Consider the following 19,141-nt stretch of genomic DNA (forward strand, 5'->3'; position numbering starts at 1 on the left):
GCCCAAATAGATCTATTCAGTGCCAATTCAGCGCGCTATTGCTGATGTATTGATTGGCGAATCTCCCTGCCCCTCATCAGTCATCAGCATACTCATTGTGTCCATTAGCTGTCCATCAATACTGGTGGGGAACGCATGTAAGAACCGAGAGGATGCTCAAGTCCAAGAGCAGAGGACAATTTTCCTGAATTGTGATTGGTCGAGGGGAATAAGGGGCGGGGCGTCGCCCTGCGATCACAGAGGCGGACTGTACGAGAGGGCGGATCTGACTGCACATCGGCCAACACTACATCGTACTGAATTTTAAAAACAACAACAACGGGTAAGTGCACTTTGACATTGTGATTAGCACTCACATTATACAACCTCACTATAGGAAATGCCTATGCATTAAAATAGCCTACGCGTAATGAAGACAAAACGAATCGGCGCGCACGCGTAGATTGTGATGCAGTCACTGCTTGACAGGCGTTAGTTATTGTTACATACACGCGAGATAATCATGCGATGTAAATAAAGCGTGTCCATGACTCATCGCTCTTTCGTTCCCAAACGTTCCCAACCACGTCGACCTGCCGAGATTTCTTTGTTTGGGCACTGCCGCAGCTTGGATGCTCAGGACAGGTGTCCTCCGCAGGAGCAAACCTCTACAGAAAACTACTCTAGTTACATAACTTCAGTACAGTGCCACATATTGCTTCAACATTGTGGACATTGTGGGATGATGAAATCGTGCGAGGTTCCTTATAAAGGACGTTTTGAGCTTTACACCCCATACAAACTGCAAGCGAGCGACGCGACAAACCAGAACACGTCTGTTATAATAAACGAAGCTGGTTTGATTGCAATAAGCGCGTTCTAGTTTGTCGCGTCGCATCGCATTGTTCTCATTCATACTGGGTCTGTGCATCGCGTGCTCGGCTCTCTGCAGTGCACCTCTTCAACATGCCTCATGGACATGCGTCATGCTGTAAAATGCAATTGAAAAGGAACACACGATCAGGAACCGACGCACTGAGGGTCACGTACGGATGTCTGGGACTGTGGGAGACGTTCATATGTGTTATGAAACGTAGCGATTCCCTCATGGCCTCTTTTTCTCGTTTGATATTATGAATTGTTGCATTCTAGAGGAACAGAGGAACAACACTTTGACCACACCCCCCTTAAGTCTTATTCCTTTTTCAGTTATTGCACATTATTTCTTCTTCTTTGCACTGTGACTGGCTTTGTTTGCTTTGCATACAGGTCATGAACAAATGTCAGTGGTGTTTATTCAGGTAAAGCTGGTGTGAAGGACAAGGAGGTGTCCTTCTTGAGTCTGTATTCTTGTCTGTATTTTCTTATTTTTGCATGTAAACTGGGACTAATATGTTTAAAGATCGATTCGCTTTTAAATATCAGGATTAAATATAGCAGTGATTAATGCCACAAAGGTCATTCTGCAAATGTTTTCATTTGCCTGACATCGTTGTGGGTGTGATTGCGCATTAACATGTAAATGATCTTAGGAAGCACATAAACAATACACTGGTAAATAATAATGTTCCTCTCAAACAAAAGCCTGTATAAATAATATAAAATCGCTCTCAACTATTACTGTGTATTTTAATTGATTTAAATCATTTAATTAATCATTTAAATTATTTAAATTTGCTTGGTAAACGTTAAACCTGTTCTGATGGATTATGATCATTAATCATCATATTTTTATGAGCTGCAACAGTTTAAATCTACATATTTCATAATAGCTTATTTGTAGTGGTGCTGTTATGCTTCTGATGGTAGCTGGTTTACACGGTTTCTAACTAGACCAAATTGGGGTCTAGATCGAGCTAGACCTTGACAAAGCTGGTAGACAATGTCAGACTGGTAACAACCCAGCTCCAAAAAGCAGCTTGGGCACTTTAAAATGATATTTCTTTTTTTTTTCTGTGGCAATATAGACCTTAATTTGACAGATTTTTTTTTTTAATAGAACTTGCATTTATCTCTTAACTGTCACCCAATTAAATCCTAATCTAATCATGACAAACTATATATCGTTGGAAAGGTCGAAGACTCCTAAATAGATATTTTACCACTGTTTATTTTTTCTTTCTTTTTTTCAAATTATATCATATATTATATATAGTGCCCCCGATCTACATAAATGCGTCTATGTTCGCGCAAATCATTCATGATCCAGCCTCATCTACAGAAGAAGTGAGTATAATGTTTTGTAATGAATCTTTGCAAATCGTCTTTCCTAATAATGTGCTAATTAGCAAGTTTCACGATGAATGCGGCTAAAGTAAACAGTCTCTCTGAGAGCAGCTTGGAAGAGAGGGGCGGGGTCAGCAGAGCTCATTAACATTTAAAGGAAAATGCTACAAAAACGGCTTGATCTGAAAAGAGCTGTTTTTGGCAGGGTAAAAAAGGTGTTTTTTACACTACCATTGAGAAATTTTAACCAAACTATGTTACAGACTTTTCATTAAGACCCTAAAGAATCATATCAACTTGTGGAAAATGGGCATCCTATGACCCCTTTAAGATAACATATAGAAAGAAAGAAAAAACGCATCTTAAGCATGCAGAATAACATAAGTGGACTTTGAACGATTAATTGCCGCTTTGAACGATTACGTAATTGTGGCATCCATAATTGTAATCGCGATTAGAAATTCGATTAATTGTGCAGCCCTAATATTTAGTCATAATTATTCAATATTTTTAACTTTAAAACTAAAATGACTAAAACTGAAAGCTAAATTGAAATGTAAAATGACAAAGAAACGTAGCAGAATTGCTAAAACCTAAACTAAAATAACATGAAAGCTGATCATATTAACAATAATAATATTAAAAAACATTGATAAGAAAACCAGACGAGAATTTGTTTTAAAATGTGCCCTCATGTGACTTATCAACAAAATTGAATGGGACGATATAGAAAGATTTCTGTAAGAGGTCATTTTAAGGATTATAGTAGTAAAGTTTGTTTTGTCAGATGTTTAGTTTATGTTCATAAGGTCTAATGTTACTGTACGCCAATGTGTGCTGCTGTACAGAAACAGCTGATTACAGTAAGTGTTTTGGGATGATTTTGTGACGTCTGCAGGGGATTCAGTCCGGCTGACAAATACAAGGGGGAATCACTCTACCTCTAATCCCTTCATTTTTTGGACCAGCTGGACCTCTTACCATCCATCAGGATATCAAGAGAATTACTCTTCACATCCGTCTACATACAGGGGGATGGGGAAAACAAGGAGGGGTGGAAGGAAATGCAAAGATGTGGATAAGTAATAAAAGTGCACTCTTAAAAATAAAGGTGCTTCAAAAGATTCTTCAAGCGATGCCATAGAAGAACCATTTTTGGTTCCGCAAAGAACCATTTAGTCAAAGGTTCCTTAAAGAGCCATCTAGTCAAAGGTTCTTTAAAGAACCATCTAGTCAAAGGTTCTTTAAAGAACCATCTCTTTCTTACCTTTTTATAATCTGAAGAACCTTCTTTCGCCACAAAGAACCTTTTGTGAAACAGAAAGGTTCTTCAGATGTTAAAGGTTCTTTATGGAACCATTTAGACAAAAAGGTTCTTCTATGGCATCGTGAAGCACCTTTATTTTTAAGAGTGTGAATAGGAAAGAGGAGATGGATTCTGGGTAGTATAATCACATTAATGTCTGACCAAAAGCGTTGTGAAGATTTGTTTGGCTCTTAACTCATTTGCCCCCCGCTGTCAAAGCGCACGGCGGCTTGATTTTTGATTTGTATGTTCGTCACGCAACAGTGTTGCTGCGTTTTGGACCTTTGTTGAACAGGACAGTGTGTAATTGTGTTAATCTGGGTTCTCTGAATGGATAGTGTGACAGCTAGAGAAACAATGAGACACAGTGAAACTCTTGCGATGGCAAACAAACACGTGCCTTGGGCTAGTGCACAATGACAAGCTCTCTCTCTCTCTGTACCTTTCTTTCTCTCACTATCCTTTTCTGAGTTTTCCTTCTTTATTTTCTCTCACTGACACTGTTTATTGGAATAATACATAGCTGTTTTGTGTGAACTGATCAATTTGAGCAAATCAAGAAGTTGAATTTTAGTCTAGTGGCACCTGATGTCCTAGCCTAAACAGGTTCACATGCTCGTAGTATATAATTGTGTTTTATAGAAGCATTTTCTCTCGCGTTCTGCTGTTAAAAGGGAATCATCAATTTAACCTTTTAAAGTGTGACTTGTGTGACAGCTGTACATTTGGCATTCAGCCACATCCTTCAAAATGGCTGCTGATCTTAATATGTGGTGCACAGGCAGATGATCAGATTTGTCTAGGTCTGAACATCTGGCCATATTTGTGTGTTGTAAGCCTTCATACGAGAAGTCTTTGAGTGTATGATCCCTCTGAGTGTATCCTAAATTGGTCATTGATTTGAAGATATGAATTGTTATCTATTAACCTTGTGAATGTTAGGTGTAAGGATCAAAAATAGGCCATTCACTTTTTATTGCAGGATTATCTAAGGCAAGATAGATGGAGAGTATTTATATGCCCTTTCAGCTGCATGTTCAGGCCTGCTTTGTTTTCACTGATCGCCCTCACTTTTTTTTTCTACAGGAGGATGGACTTCAGTTTACGTGATGCCTTCACAGATGGGGCACCTAAGGCGACCCAGGACAGCCTGCTGAAGAGGGATTTTGTGGCTGGGTTGGAGGCACAGACCTATGATGATAAAGTGGGCGAGACCGTTGGGAAGACAGACTACCGCCCCCTTCTGGATGGGATGGATGGCAAAAGGGAAGGTATGTGTTTTTAAATGAGATTTTTTTTCCATAGCTGAAAATTTACTCATCTTAAAGGGGTCATATGATGCGATTTCAATTTTTCCTTTCTCTTTGGAGTGTTACAAGCTCTTGGTGCATAAAGAAGATCTGTAAAGCCTCAGTGCACGCTAAGCTGGGGCTTCGGCTCACGCTAGCCCGGCATCAGCTCACTCTATCCTGGTCTCAGCGCACGCTAAGCCGGGGCTTCGGCTCACGCTAGGCCGCTGTGTTTTTCATTGTGAAAGCGCAGCACAACTTGCCTTTTCAGACCGATGAGCTTTGTAAAAATCGATGCGTTTCAAAAAGGCGGGGCATAGAGGAGAAACAATAATGTACAGTATGTGGAAAATAATGTGTTTTTTTTACTTTAAACCGCATAAACACATTTCATTACACCAAATACACAAAATAATGTTCTTTTTAGCAGTATCATATGACCCCTTTAATGTTATTCAATAACAAAATGCTTTAGTCAAAAACAAAAGGATAGGATTGTTCAAGGATATTTAATGTCCAAGCAATTTTTTTTCCATACAACAAGCTTCCAAATGGATAAAAAAAACAACATAAATGTATATAATTTGTGACATACATTTAGAATATGTTACAGAAATTTAAAACAAGTGCTCTTCTTTTGAACTTTTTATTCATCAAAGAAACAAAATGCATCACGCTTTCCACAAAAATATTAAGCAGCAAACAACATTCATGAGAATAATATTTATTTCCTTGCGCACCAAATCATCATAGAATGATTTCTGAAGTATTGTGTGACACTGAAGACTGGAGTAATGGTTGCTGAAAATTCACAGGAATAATTAATAAATTTAAATAACTAATAAATTAAACAATTAAATTATATTTTGAAATATATTTGAAAAATAAAGCAGTTAATTTAAAATTTGATCATATTTGACAATATTACAGGTTTGACTTTATTGGTGTTTTTATTTTCTTTCAAAAACCTACAAATATTATAAATAATAAATATATAACTAATATATAATAAATAATAAAAATATAATAAATAAATATAAATATAAATAATAATAAATATTATTTTCTGCTTTTCTTTTTTTCCCCTTTTTGTTTAATGCAGATATGTTGGTTATATTGTGTAGTACAATGCAACATTAGGAACAGCCTGTTCACTTTCACTTTTGTAATTTACTGTCTTCCTTTTGCATTGCACTGTAATCTGATGTATCTAATCTGAAGTAGATGCTGTTTGTGGTTGTTTATTTGTGTGTCTCTCTTCTCTGTCTGCCAAAACGTATAATGGCAAATGGCAGAAGCACATTTTATTCCTTTCCTCTAGTTTCACGTCCTGTTCAAGTTGGTTTCATGAGAAAAAAACTTATTGATATTCCAAGGTATTTTGGGTTGCTTTTATGCTTGTTTGTCTAGGCCATACGCCTGATCATGGTTTGCAACATCTCAGATCTAAGAAAAAAAAGATTTTTTTTTTCGCCTCAACAGCCGCCTCAAACCACTCCCGAGTGAACTCTAGGTTCGGTTAAGCGAACACCATCTTTCCTCTTGGGTTACAACCATCACCACTATTTATTTTCAAAAGTGTTTATTATTTGCTGGGGCACAGTTTTAGAGTTTAATCACCTGGTATGCATGATAGCGCTAATAGTGTTTAGGCTACTGAATAAATATGCCAAATTTGGTATTGTTTAACACTGGTGCTTTTTGTAAAGTTAGTAATTGGTAAAACATCTAGAAACAAACAATTTTAGTAAAGGTCACATAAAGACTATGAAATAGCTGGAGGTAGATGAACTTTGATGAAGATTTTGAGCCTTCGGTTTTTGGGATTGGGCCATCCTTTTATATTTCTCTTTGCATTAATCATATGAAAGTGTTTGTTTTGTTTTCTACATGTAAGAGAATATGCAGAAATGTTGACCTTTACAGTATGATATTGGGCTTGTGCTTGACAGAATGCTTAGACATCAATACAGCAGGATGCCCTCTCAACAACAGCAAGGTATGTGTATATGTGTGCAGCAGTGAGCATGTATGTGGATGCTGAGATCAGCAGATCTGTCTACAGCAGATGTGACAGATACTTTTAATAGCTTCAGCCAAAGATCCAAACGAGTGTGATTAAATTTCCGCCTCCATTAAGAGAGAGAAATGGCCATTTATTTGATGTTACTGTAAAGACTTGCACTCTCAGTATGATAAGGCTGTAGCATCTCATAGTTAGCATATAGCAAAAGCCTGTGTTTCTGTAGTAGCTTCTCATCAGATCATTGCTGGAACTGAAATTTTAGTGAGAAATAATTACTAAGCATAAGTTGTCAGTATTGATAAAACATCACGGCCAGCTAGCAGGCAAGGGAAATATATTTCCTGCCACACTTTTTCCACTGAAAAGGTTGCTTGAGATAATAAAGCTTGTTTATTGACAAAGTAATAAAGATTTATGGAAATTGTAAGTTGTCTGTTGACAAGCGCTTGGAGGCTCATTTCTAAAGAACAAAGTACAAGTTATGATGATTAATCAATAACTATGCTGGCTATTAAAGGCTGTGCAGCCACTTCGAATCATAATAAAATTACACTTACAGTCGTATATATTTTCATTAATGTCGTTTTTAATATCATAGAATTTTTATATCGACTTACATCTAATAAACTGAAGAAATTATTGCATTCTGGCAAATTACTCATTATTTGCAATGCTCTTGTCCGATTCTGCTCTCATATGACTTTCCTTTTCAAACAGTTGCATGTCGCAGACATCAAGGGTATTCAACTGGGCTAGAAATTATTATTTTTCATTGTGCAGTATAACATGCAATAAAATACCCAGTTTATTATTTTTCATATACTGCTATAATACATTTTACATGGGTTACCATTTTGTTTTATTGTTCATTTTAGTTGTGAGATCTGTGGGAAGGGTGATGTAGAAAAACTCACAAAATCTAAAAAAACATATAAGCAATCTCGTATCTCTAGATTAAATATGATTTATCTTTAATATGAAATAATAAATCTAGTCTTTGGATATACAAAAATAGCAACCTTGGTTGTTATTTATGTCTAGTTGTTATTGAAATACTGCAAAAGCTTGTGTCAGCTGAGTAGTTGGTATATAAACATGAATTACTAAATAAAGGAAAATAATTAAAATTACATTAAGTAGATTCAAGTAGAATTATTTTGTGTATCATGCTTTAAAAGAATACTCCACCCAAAAATGGTGGAAAATTGGTCATCATTTACTCACCCTCATGTGAATTCTAACCTGTATGACTTTCTTTCTTCTCTGGAACACAAAAGAGGATATTTTGAGAAATGTCTCAGTGGTTTTTGTCCATACAGTGGGAGTCAGTGGGGTCCAATGATGTTTGGTTCCCGGCGTTCTTCAAAATGTCTTCTACTTCATTAATTAGTTGATTAGTTTTAACAGTATTTCTGTAAGTTTGTGTAGTTTATCGATCATGTTTGTGTGTTTTTGCATAACCATATTGCATGTTAGAGACTCTCTGGTTCTTTGTCTGTGCTGCTGGTATACTCACAGTACAGCACTGGTTTATGACGTTATATAACTGATGCTGTGCTGAATAGGATGTCTGCTGCTCCCCCCCTAAACTGCAAAAGGAGGCTCTCTACCACAGCATGACTTGGCAGTCTGCACCTCAAGTGCCTCATGTCTGGGACAAAAGTGACTATTTTTAGTCCCTCTTCCATTTTTTTGGCTTTTAACTGAAGCTTATTTTCAGGTTCATATGCTTCTCTTTGTGTGGCCATTGCTCTGCTGGGGTTTATTTTAGTACACCATCAGCATCCTGGAGCAGAAAGAAGATTGAAAACATGCTACTTGAGGCATAAACGCACAAATCACCCATTAAGGTCGACCCCTCTCTACCTTATCAACATTCAACACAAAGGCCTGGCCAACAGATTCCCATTGCATCCTTGCTAATATAGCAGACACAGCGTGACTCACAGTGACATGTACACCGATCCTGTTCCACAAAGAGGATAATTGCATGGAGCTGGAACAGCCCAGTCCTGTGGGAGTGCGATCATTAATCCAGGGCTGGTATCTGAGCTTATGCTGGTTCAGTGCTGGCTCCTCGTGTCAGTCAGTTTTGATGCTGACAGAGTGCTTTGCCTAGGGAACGTAGAGCAGCCTCAGCTGGTTGTATAACTACGGTAACAGGCCTGCAGTCCCAGCCTGTCCCATCGTCTTAGCATCACTCATCTCCAGTTGCCCTTCTCATAACGGCGAAATATTGGAATGGATGGGAGCAGGCTTATTTTCAGGGATGCCCCTCCCCACTGCCTTTGACAGGGGACACATTCAATTAGACAGTCAATCAGATTTCATGAAAGTTACATTTACAGGACCTAATAAATGCCATTAAATCACTAAAGTTACTAATGAAGAGGATGTGTTCATCTTGCTGTTAAATATTACACTCCTCTTATTCACAGATGGGTCATTCTCAGGTGGGTGTTGTGAATTGTGTCTCAGCAGTTCAGCATTTCATACATAAAATTGATATACAGAATTATTATTAAACAATTTATGGGTGTATTTTTGTGTCATTCAAAAATAAATGAAAAAATTAAATGTACTTAATATTATAAATTTCAACAGATCATCATTATTTAGTGAATTAACTCGCTAAAAAAGCATTTACAGCATTTCCTGCATAAATCCTTTGCTCTTGAGTGTTGATGCACTTATACAGAGTCAGTTTGTCTGTTTTCTCTTTTCTCAGGGTCTGGGTTCTTGTCTGCAGTCCAGACTGGAGGGCAACGTCAGGACCCTCAGGGAGAAATCCATCCCAGCCCACCTGGACAATATGTCTATAAGAATGACTTTCAATCAGGTGGGATCATTGAGTATGTCAGGCTTGCTTAAGAGAACTGAATTAAATAGTTCACCAAAAAAATCTAATTATGAGCTAGACATTAGTCCAAGTCTTTCTAATTCCAGGCCCAACATCAATGAATGAAAAGCCTGTCCAATTAGGAAACCAGCAGATGGGATCTACTGTGAAGGACAACAGCATGGACCCTTTTCTGGGTAACCACTACAATGTTTGATCTTGCTGACTGACTTGTTGTGGGTTCGATTCAGTTAATTTCCTCAGGCTCTGTTAAGTTTTAATGCGCTATCGCTCTGCTGCTCTGTGCTTCAGGGTTCTCTCAGCCTGGAATGAATATTGGTATGAATATGAATGTTGGCATGGCCCCTTTCCAGAGCTCCAAACCCCCCAGCATGGGTGAACCTCAGAAGACCTCACCCTTGTTTGCCAATGAACCACCCAAAGCATCCCAGATAACTGCTAATCTGAGTGATACAAGCCCTCGTAACAGCCTGGAAAATTCTGCAGGTAAAGTCTATCGCCACTTAAGGCAGCTCACTGCAGTCTAGAACAGGTAAGACAGACTTTAAACACAGATATTAAGATACTGATTGATTATTATGTCACAGAATGTTGTATGATCTCAGCTCTCATATCATTCCACTCTGTCCGGTCAAGGCATGGATGCCTCATCAATATCTTGTCACAAGATAATTGCTTCATACTTTTCATGGTCTTCAAGATATCACTTATTATGAGTATGATTTTATTGATGTGATAAGCAATAGGTTGTTAACTCTGGTATTGAATGCTATGAGTATATGTAACATGAAAAATAGGGGTAGTGAAGAATTAATTAGTGACTAGACTAAACATCCTACACTGTGAAATGTCCGTTCCAAATCATTTTACATGATGGATCATAATAGTCAATGATCGTTATTCACAGTTTTTCTTTGACTAGCCTGTGTGCACTATGTCTTCAAGTGTGCATTATGGTGGAAGGCATGTTAAAGATTTATCTTCGACCACTCTGTAATATTACTTTTTGAGTGTGATGGCTGTGAAACTTAGAAGAGAAATGTGTCTTCTGGCCCAGAGCCAGTTTAGAAAGCCTTTTCACATTTTAGACCTCATATCTGAAATATAGATGTTACTGCCACTGGCACTTCCTCCAAGTGACTGTTTATAACCCTTTGATCAATGAAGAGCACTGAGTCTAGTGAATGAAGAAAGGCATGTAAAATAGAAAATCATATGATGTAAAACAGAAAAACAGTTTGGTTGGGTCTAGAAATTAATTTAGGTTTCATCTTATTATGCTTTGATGGCTGGACTATAGCGCTGGTAAACATGATCAAAGTTCAATTAGCAGTAGGTTTTGTTTCCCTCTAAATGTAATGTGTTTTGATGTTGTCAACCATTGTGTTAAGTGTTTGTCTTGTCATGGATTTTGGTTTATTTCAGTGACCTTTATTTGCCCTCAGTGCTGAGATATATACTGGGTATTCCTTGTCATGTGACTCTTCTCTGTGGCTTTTCTTTGAGTCAGTCTCTCTGTGACTTGCCTCTATTGTTATCCGTGCCTGTCCATGAGTTCATTTGCCCATTTGCACTTTCACTTGATGTGCTCTCAAGTGAGCACATCGTAGTCTCAGCACATTTTCTCTCAGCCACTGCTGAAACTATTACACCCATTTAAGTGCCCTCTGAAGCAAGTATGAGCATGATATCCTCAGATCTGTTATCTTACATTAAGGGGATAGTTCACCCAAAAATTCTGTCATTAATTACTCACCCTCATGTCGTTCCAAACCCGTAAGACCTTCGTTCATCTTCGGAACACGATTAAAGATATTTTTTATGAAATCCAATAGCTTTCTGACCCTGCATAGTCAGCAACGCAACTACCACATTCAAGGCCCAGAAAGGTAGTAAGGACATCAATAAAATTGTCCATGTGACATCAGTGGTTCAACCTTAATTTTATGAAGCTATGGGAATACTTTTTGTGTGCAAAGAAAACAAAAATAATTACTTTATTCAACAATTTCTTCTCTTCTCTCAGTCTTTGACATGCGTTCATGACAGTACCACACAGTACCCTTTCTGGGCCTTGAACGTGGTAGTTGCGTTGCTGTCTATGCAGGGTCAGCAAGCTCTCGGATTTCATCAAAAATATCTTAAATTGTGTTTTGAAGATGAACGAAGGTCTTACAGGTTTGGAACGACATGAGGGTGAGAAATTAATGACAGAATTTTCAATTTTGGGTAAACTACCTATTTAGCAAAGATCAGTGATAGGCCTTTATCAGGATGTAACATAATCCAAAGAATTGAAAAGCCAAATTTGTTTTCTATAGAGCTGTTCAGTTTATACGGCTAACTTTGAAGGGTAATTTGCCACTGCAGAATTTCCACTGGGTTTTCTTTTGTTCTGCAACGTAAATTACAAACAGTCATACCTCAGACTAGAATTTTGAAGCCTAAGTTAAATACTTAAATTGAAAATCTGTTGTTAAATAGGAAATACAACGTCCAATTAGTCAAGCGTATTTACACATGCTTGTTGTAGTCTCCTTAAGTAACTAGCTGGCAACAGGAGTACACAGTGCAAGTTTTGGCAGTCAGGGAAGTTACTGCCCTTGAACACCTGATAATTTTACAGAAGCCATAATTCATGACATGTCTGTTTAACCTAGCAAGTTCTGAAGAAAAACAGATCAATTTTTGTGCAATTTTTAGCATTTGAAATCATGGAGTAAAATGAGGACTGCTTACGCTTCATAAACACAGAGTTTTGGTTTGGCACCAATAGCCTTGTGGGCAGCACACCAACATATAGCGCAATTGCGCTTTGGGCGTCCTGAGTTTGAATCTCGGCTCGTGGACCTTTCCTGATCCCATGCCCACCTCTCTCTTTCCCACTTCGCTTCCTGTCAACCAACTGTCCTATCACAATAAAAAGGCAAAAAAAAAAAAAGTCTACCATTGAAATATTTCACACAATGCAAGCTGGAGAATCAGCAATTTCCTCACAATGGGTAGCATGTATATTTAGTTTGTTGTGAAAGCCTCCTCAAGTAACATTAATCTGAGATGAGAGATCATTTAATCATTCAAAAAAGAAAAAAAACCTCTGAAAACCCATTGGAAATTTCCAAGGGAACCCATGGCTAATACTAATTCTCTTCTGAGATTAGATAAGACTGGATGATGCTATTCATTGTGAATTACTGGATAGTGTCTGTCTTCATATCATCTTCTGGTGTAACGCACCACATGATGCAAGTGATCAGTGGTTCATAGGTAGCTGATCTAATGCCTCTTTGGACTCTTAATAGCTGTTATGAGCTGGAGATGCGCAAATTTTGTTGTCCGATGATTTGTATGGTAGTCAGTGACACTTCCTCTTCCTCTCTGTACACAAAGAAGTTTGGGGAAGCCCTTGGACAGGTGAGGAAATGCTCTCTACGGAGCAGTCCCATGCTTCCAACAAGGCAGAACAGAGTCGCACTGATGCCTTGGGTTCCCAGAGTCCAGATGCAGCATCCGGTGAGGAAAAGTCCATCGATGAAGGAACCGAAAAGCAGCAGAAGCGAAAAAAGAAGAAACGCAAGAACAGGGAAGAAATGTATGACCTTCTGGACAGTCTTGGTTCCCCTGACTCAGAAGAGACTCCTTCCGAAAGCTCCAACCACGGCTGCCCCTCACCTCCTAATAGGGACGAAGAGATGTGGGAAAGCGAGATCCAAGAAAGAGGGGGAGGACGCATCAAGGCCAAGAAGAGTAAAAGCAGGATGAAGCTACCAGAAGAATGGAGTGCTCCTCCAACTGTAATGGACATGGACTTTAGCAGCCCTAATTTGGGTGATTCAAAACCCCCACCCAGTGCTAGCATAGATCAGGGAAGTGCACAGCCCTCACTCACACCTGAACCTCTGCATCTCACAGACACCCAAGCATGCAGACCCCAACCGCCCGGGCAAGCAAACACCTCCTTATTCGTGAATCCCATAGATAACTCAACTCTCAAGATTAACAGTGATATGTTAGATAAGGATAAATCAACTAAAGACGATATCAATAAGTCTAACCTAGAGTTGCCTGGTATTCACCCTTCAGATCAGTTACCCAAGGACCCAAATGATCCTGACCAGAAGTCAACCCTTGCCCTTAGTCCAACTCAGACTGTTATGTTCCTTGACTCCGTGCTGCAGGCACAGACCCCAGATGCAAGCCCCCCATCCCAGAGCACCCCCGTGAAAACCCCCATCCCTCACAGCTCTGCCCCAGAGGCTGCTCCTGATCTGACCACTGGCCCACTGTCCGTCGGCACAGACATCCCTGCCTGTCAGAGTGCACCAGCTGTTAGTCACTCTTCCCCAAAAATTCCCCCCAGCACTGCAGTGAACTTAAACCCCGAGGCTACGCCTTTCATCTCTTCACAAGCAGAGCAGCAGGAGCCCCCGTCAGCACAGCCCCCCCTACTGGAAGGTTGGTGATAATGAAGACTGTATGGAGATGATTTACATAATGCATGGCTCAATGAAGTGGGCCCTCCTCTGCTTAGCTATCTCTGTAGCAGAAAATACTGTAGCAAGGCACTAAGTACTCCATGTTTTTCTTTTTCTTTCTTTCTTTCTTTCTTTCTTTCTTTCTTTCCTTGTGTCAGTCCTCTATAGCTTGGACCTTTGCTGCATGTAATCCATTCTTATAATAAAGTTGTTTAACATTTCAGTGCAGTCATAACACACTGATCGCTATGCATCACGACTGGCAGCTGACTAACTGTTATTCTTTAGTTTACCATCCCCTGGATTTTCCGATTTTTCTTGGTCACAGCATCCCTCAAAATGCACATGTCTTGTAGATGTGTGTCAACTAGTCAACTGTCTATGTGGGATTGTACATTTTCTAATCATTCTGTGGGTGAACAGCTTTCTGTATGTCACTCCTTGCCATCTTATGCTATATGACTCTTTATTCTGCTTTAGTCTTGTTCAAAACTGTCAATCCAATGTTTATGAGATTAAGAGGTCTGTCTGCTAATTCACCTGCTACACATAGATTTTGAAATTATTGTCTTTAGACGTGTTTAACCTTTTATTTTTAGCAGAAAAAAAGTTTTGTAAGTATGAGTTAATGATGTTCTTTTCTTCTTCTTTTCATGTTAATCACTGTTTGAACAATACTGGACATCAAACAGGTAAGAAAATATCTCAGTATCTCACTGTGAATTGTGGGTACAGCCCACTGTATATATACATACATTATTAACTTTATAAGTTGAAGCGTTCTTGATATATTTGGAGAGTAGGGATGCACAATACATCAGTACTTCATCAGTTATTTAATTAAGCTCTTTTGCTTATGTGACGAGTGGGGGCGGGGCCGAGAGCCATGGGAACGGAGCGAGGCCGGTGGAGTAATTGATAATGAGCGACACCTGCACCACTCACTGGTCTCGAGTCCCACGGAGGAGCTCCGGAAGGATAAAAGGAGGAGTGACGACAGTGAAAGAGGAGAGAGGACCCACGGCTCTCGGCCTCGCCCCCACTCGTCACAGCTATTTTTATATGGTGTTTATATATTTAGATTATCTTTGCTATCGTCTAATTCTCACTTACAGTTCTTTTAAAAAAACTGAAATAATTGTTAAATGTAATCTTTATCAAATCTCAAAATGAATATCCATTTTTGGTCACACTTTATTTTAAGGTCCAATACTCGCTATTAACAAACCATTAACTATGACTTTTGCCTCAATAATCTCCTAATTTTCTGCTTCTTAATAGTTAGTAATGTAGTTGTTAAGTTTAGGTAATGGGTAGGATTAGGAATGTAGAATATGGTCTTGCAAAATATGTGCTTTATAATTACTAATAAAAAGCCAATACGTAAAAGGCATACTAATAAGCAACTAGTTAATAGTGAGAATTGGTCCCTATACTGAAGTTTTACCCCATTTTCTTACTTTACATTAGGTTGAGAAGCTTGAATTCACTTGTATTATTTAAAAAGATTGATTTTACATTTTAGTGTTTTATGTTTCATTTAAATACTATAGCATGTCAGTGTCAGCCATTTATCTGTTTTTAGCCATAACATCCATCCCTATTGGAAATCAATCAAACAAATAATTGAGAACAGACAAGTTTTTTCCAAGTTTAGTTTAATCCCTTAATCATCTAAACTTAATGTTGTCTGTAAGGCTGCATTGTATAATGTTTACTTTTCAAAGCCTCTATGTGAGTGTTACCCAGTATTCTCACTAATCTCTGATACTGAATATGATTGATTTAGATTGATTTAGTTTGCTTTGGTTTTAAAAAGCTTAAAGGATTAGTTCACTTCCAGAATAAGAAATTCCTAATAATTTACTCACCCCCATGTCATCCAAGATGTTCATGTCTTTCTTTCTTCAGTCAAAAAGAAGTTAAGGTATTTGAGGAAAACATTCCAGGATTTTTTTTTCCATATGGTGGACTTCAATGGGGACCAATGGGTTGAAGTTTGAATGCAGCTTCAAAGGGCTCTACACGATCCCAGCCGAGGAATAAGTGTCTTATCTAGCGAAACAATCAGTCATTTTCTAAAAAAATTAAAATGTATATACTTTTTAACCACAAATGCTCGTCTTGCACTAGCTCTGTGATGCGCATCCTTGACTTAACGCATTATGTAGTCACGTTGGAAAGGTCACACGTGGTTAGTTCTTTGCCTGTGTATTTCGGTTCAGAAAGGTAGGGTAGTGTAAGAAACTCCATTTAACCCTTTCGCACGCGAGTTTAAAATATTCTAGCTGAGCCCCGAGCGTGAGGTTTTTTTTTAGGCGACCGTTATTTTAGAATGTATTGCCTGTTTCCATGGCGGCGCGTCATGCTTGTCATGTGACAGAACGCAGCCACAATAGCTCTGTATGACACATGATCGCTTTTATTTAGTTTTTCCTGTTTTATTCAAAATATTCACAAACATGCTCACTATATTATGAAATATCTGATATTCCGATTCTGAAATATGTGCAAGTAAATCTATTTGGTAACGTTAGTTTAAACACGACCAGCCAAGACTGATCACACCGGTGTGATCGTACGCGTTAACGGGTTAATTTTCATATCCAACTTCAAAATCGTAAGACATCATTGTTTTACCTTTTTTTGTAAAGTTCATTTGACTTTCTTTGCATGTTCGCTTTGTAAACACTGGGTTGGTGCTTCCGCCTATACATCACACGTGACCTTTCCTACATAATGTGTGAAGTCGAGCTAGTGCAAGACGAGCATTTGTGGTTAGAAAGTATATACATTTTTATTTTTTTAGAAAACGGCGATCATTTTGCTAGATAAGACACTTATTCCTCGCCTGAGATCGTGTAGAGCCCTTTGCAGCTGCATTGAAACTGCAATTTGGACCTTCAACCCGTTGGTCCCCATTGAAGTCCACTATATGGAGAAAAATCCTGGAATGTTTTCCTCAAAAACCTTAATTTCTTCTTGACTGAAGAAAGAAAGGCATGAACATCTTGAATGACATGGGGGTGAGTAAATTATCAGGTGAACTAATCCTTTAAAGAACTTAATGTGAAAGGAAATTTAAATTTACTAGATTGTTTATCTAATCAAATTAACAGTTGATTCAAGAGCAGAATTGTTAGGATTAGTTATTTTTAGTTGGTGATATTTATAGGTTGAATTCATACTCCCTATAGTATTTCTGTGGCTTACTCTGTCTTTCATCTCCCTCTCTCTCTCACACAAACGCACACACATCTCCTCCTATCTCTCCCATCCTCTTGCAGCAGCTCATGTAAAATTGATGGCTGGTCCATTCGCCATTATGTAAGACTCATATAGTTGTTCTTTTTATAGCGAGTGATTAGGGTGTGTTCAGAGGCGTTTGAGAGGTGCTGCACTCCGGCAGGGATATTGAGTACTGGGCAGTAGCTTTGGATTAAAAGCTAACACAGAGATCCCTGATGACGTCTTGAATGACGTTGTGTTTCAGCTGTTCAGGTTTATTCATCCAGCTATTCATCTAGTTTTTAAACACAACACTTGGTCTTCTCTGGATTTCAGTCTTTTAAATGCAGAAATAGGAGATGCCCTTCTTGGCCCTTTATTCCCTTCCTTTACTCGCATCAGCTTTCTCGTCCTTTCTTGCCCTTGCTCACTCACTTCCTCTCCCTCCCCTCGGGTGGTTCCAACCACACAGGACCCTAATATCAGCAGCTGCATTGACGGGGAGACTGTTGCCATGGATATGGGAGGCGGTTTCCTTGGTGATGCAGCGAATAGGACCTGCCAAAGAACAAGCTAGGGTGTAACTGTAGGATAAGTTCCAGAAATAGAAACTCTGTGACATAGCTTCCCGATTACTCAATGAACGTGCATCTTCTACCCCACGCTAATTGTGTTAAATGCACTTCTAATGCTGTGTTTTCATTACTGAGAAGAACATTGTGATATTTTAATTATTGTGAACAGATTTCAAAATATAGAGGTTGGCACTGGCATATAACCGCTCCATTTATTCAAAAGCACTGTTTATAGTCATCATGGAACTCTAAAATTAAATTGATTGTAATGTAGGTAAATTTTTATATGATTAATCATATAATAACATTTAATCATAACCAATAACGTTTTGTATTAAAAAATGGCAGTACTGTGTGTCTAAATGCCACATAATGGCAACAAAAAGGATTTTATTTACAAACATATAGAAAACATGTAGGTACAATTTTAGACATTGAATCTTCATTGAATTTCTTAATGCATTTTCATCTTAGTTTCAATTTCACAAATTAAAATTTGGTTACACTTTATTTTAAGGTGTCCTTGTTACACATATTACATGTACTTACTATTATAATAACAATAAATGATGCATAATTACATGCAAGTAACCCTAACCATCTAGTAAATACATGTAGTTAATTAATATTACTCAGTACTTAAGTGTATAATTACACTGTAACAAAGACACCTTAAAATAAAGTGTAACCAAAATTTTATTTGTGGAGTTGAAACTAACTAAGACGAAAATGCACTAAGAGATGCAATGAAGTGATAGGAAGTTTCAATATCCTCTGTATATTGAGCTAAAGGATGCGATGCAATGTGTTCTTAGAGGAATGTAAACAGTAAAATTCATCTGACATGTCCTTATGCAACAAAACCCATTCACAAGATCCTGGCCCATTACAGCAATGAGACAGTCAGAGAGAAAAGACTTCTTTTATATCTGTCACTGGCCTGGAAGGCCACTGCAGCTGATGCATTGTAGTGTGTGTGTGTGTGTGTGTGTGTGTGTGTGTGTGTGTGTGTGTGTGTGTGTGTGTGTGTGTGTGTGTGTGTGTGTGTGTGTGTGTGTGTGTGTGTGTGTGTGTGTGTGTGTGTGTGTGTGTGTGTGTGTGTGTGTGTGTGTGTGTGTGTGTGTGTGTGTGTGTGTGTGTGTGTGTGTGTGTGTGTGTGTGTGTGTGTGTGTGTGTG

The 19,141-nt window shown here is 38.4% G+C and overlaps 1 protein-coding gene across 3 annotated transcripts in view; it reads left to right on the forward strand.

The window, feature by feature from the left end:
- The first annotated feature begins 221 nt into the window (after positions 1 to 221).
- The window catches only part of map4l (microtubule associated protein 4 like), a 43,043-nt gene continuing 24,123 nt past the window's right edge, over positions 222 to 19,141 (forward strand). For 2 of the 3 annotated variants that reach the window (XM_016486128.1, XM_016486130.1), the window contains exons 1-6: positions 222 to 322; positions 4,598 to 4,782; positions 9,555 to 9,665; positions 9,773 to 9,862; positions 9,978 to 10,172; positions 13,077 to 14,141. In XM_016486128.1, coding sequence (XP_016341614.1) covers positions 4,602 to 4,782; positions 9,555 to 9,665; positions 9,773 to 9,862; positions 9,978 to 10,172; positions 13,077 to 14,141 — 1,642 coding nt within the window. In that variant the 5' untranslated portion in view covers positions 222 to 322; positions 4,598 to 4,601. The remainder of the gene's footprint in view (positions 323 to 4,597; positions 4,783 to 9,554; positions 9,666 to 9,772; positions 9,863 to 9,977; positions 10,173 to 13,076; positions 14,142 to 19,141) is intronic. The other variant, XM_016486129.1, reaches the window with a different exon arrangement.

Source organism: Sinocyclocheilus anshuiensis, unplaced genomic scaffold (assembly GCF_001515605.1).
Source record: "Sinocyclocheilus anshuiensis isolate Anshui unplaced genomic scaffold, SAMN03320099.WGS_v1.1 scaffold329, whole genome shotgun sequence".
Lineage (NCBI taxonomy): Eukaryota > Metazoa > Chordata > Actinopteri > Cypriniformes > Cyprinidae > Sinocyclocheilus > Sinocyclocheilus anshuiensis.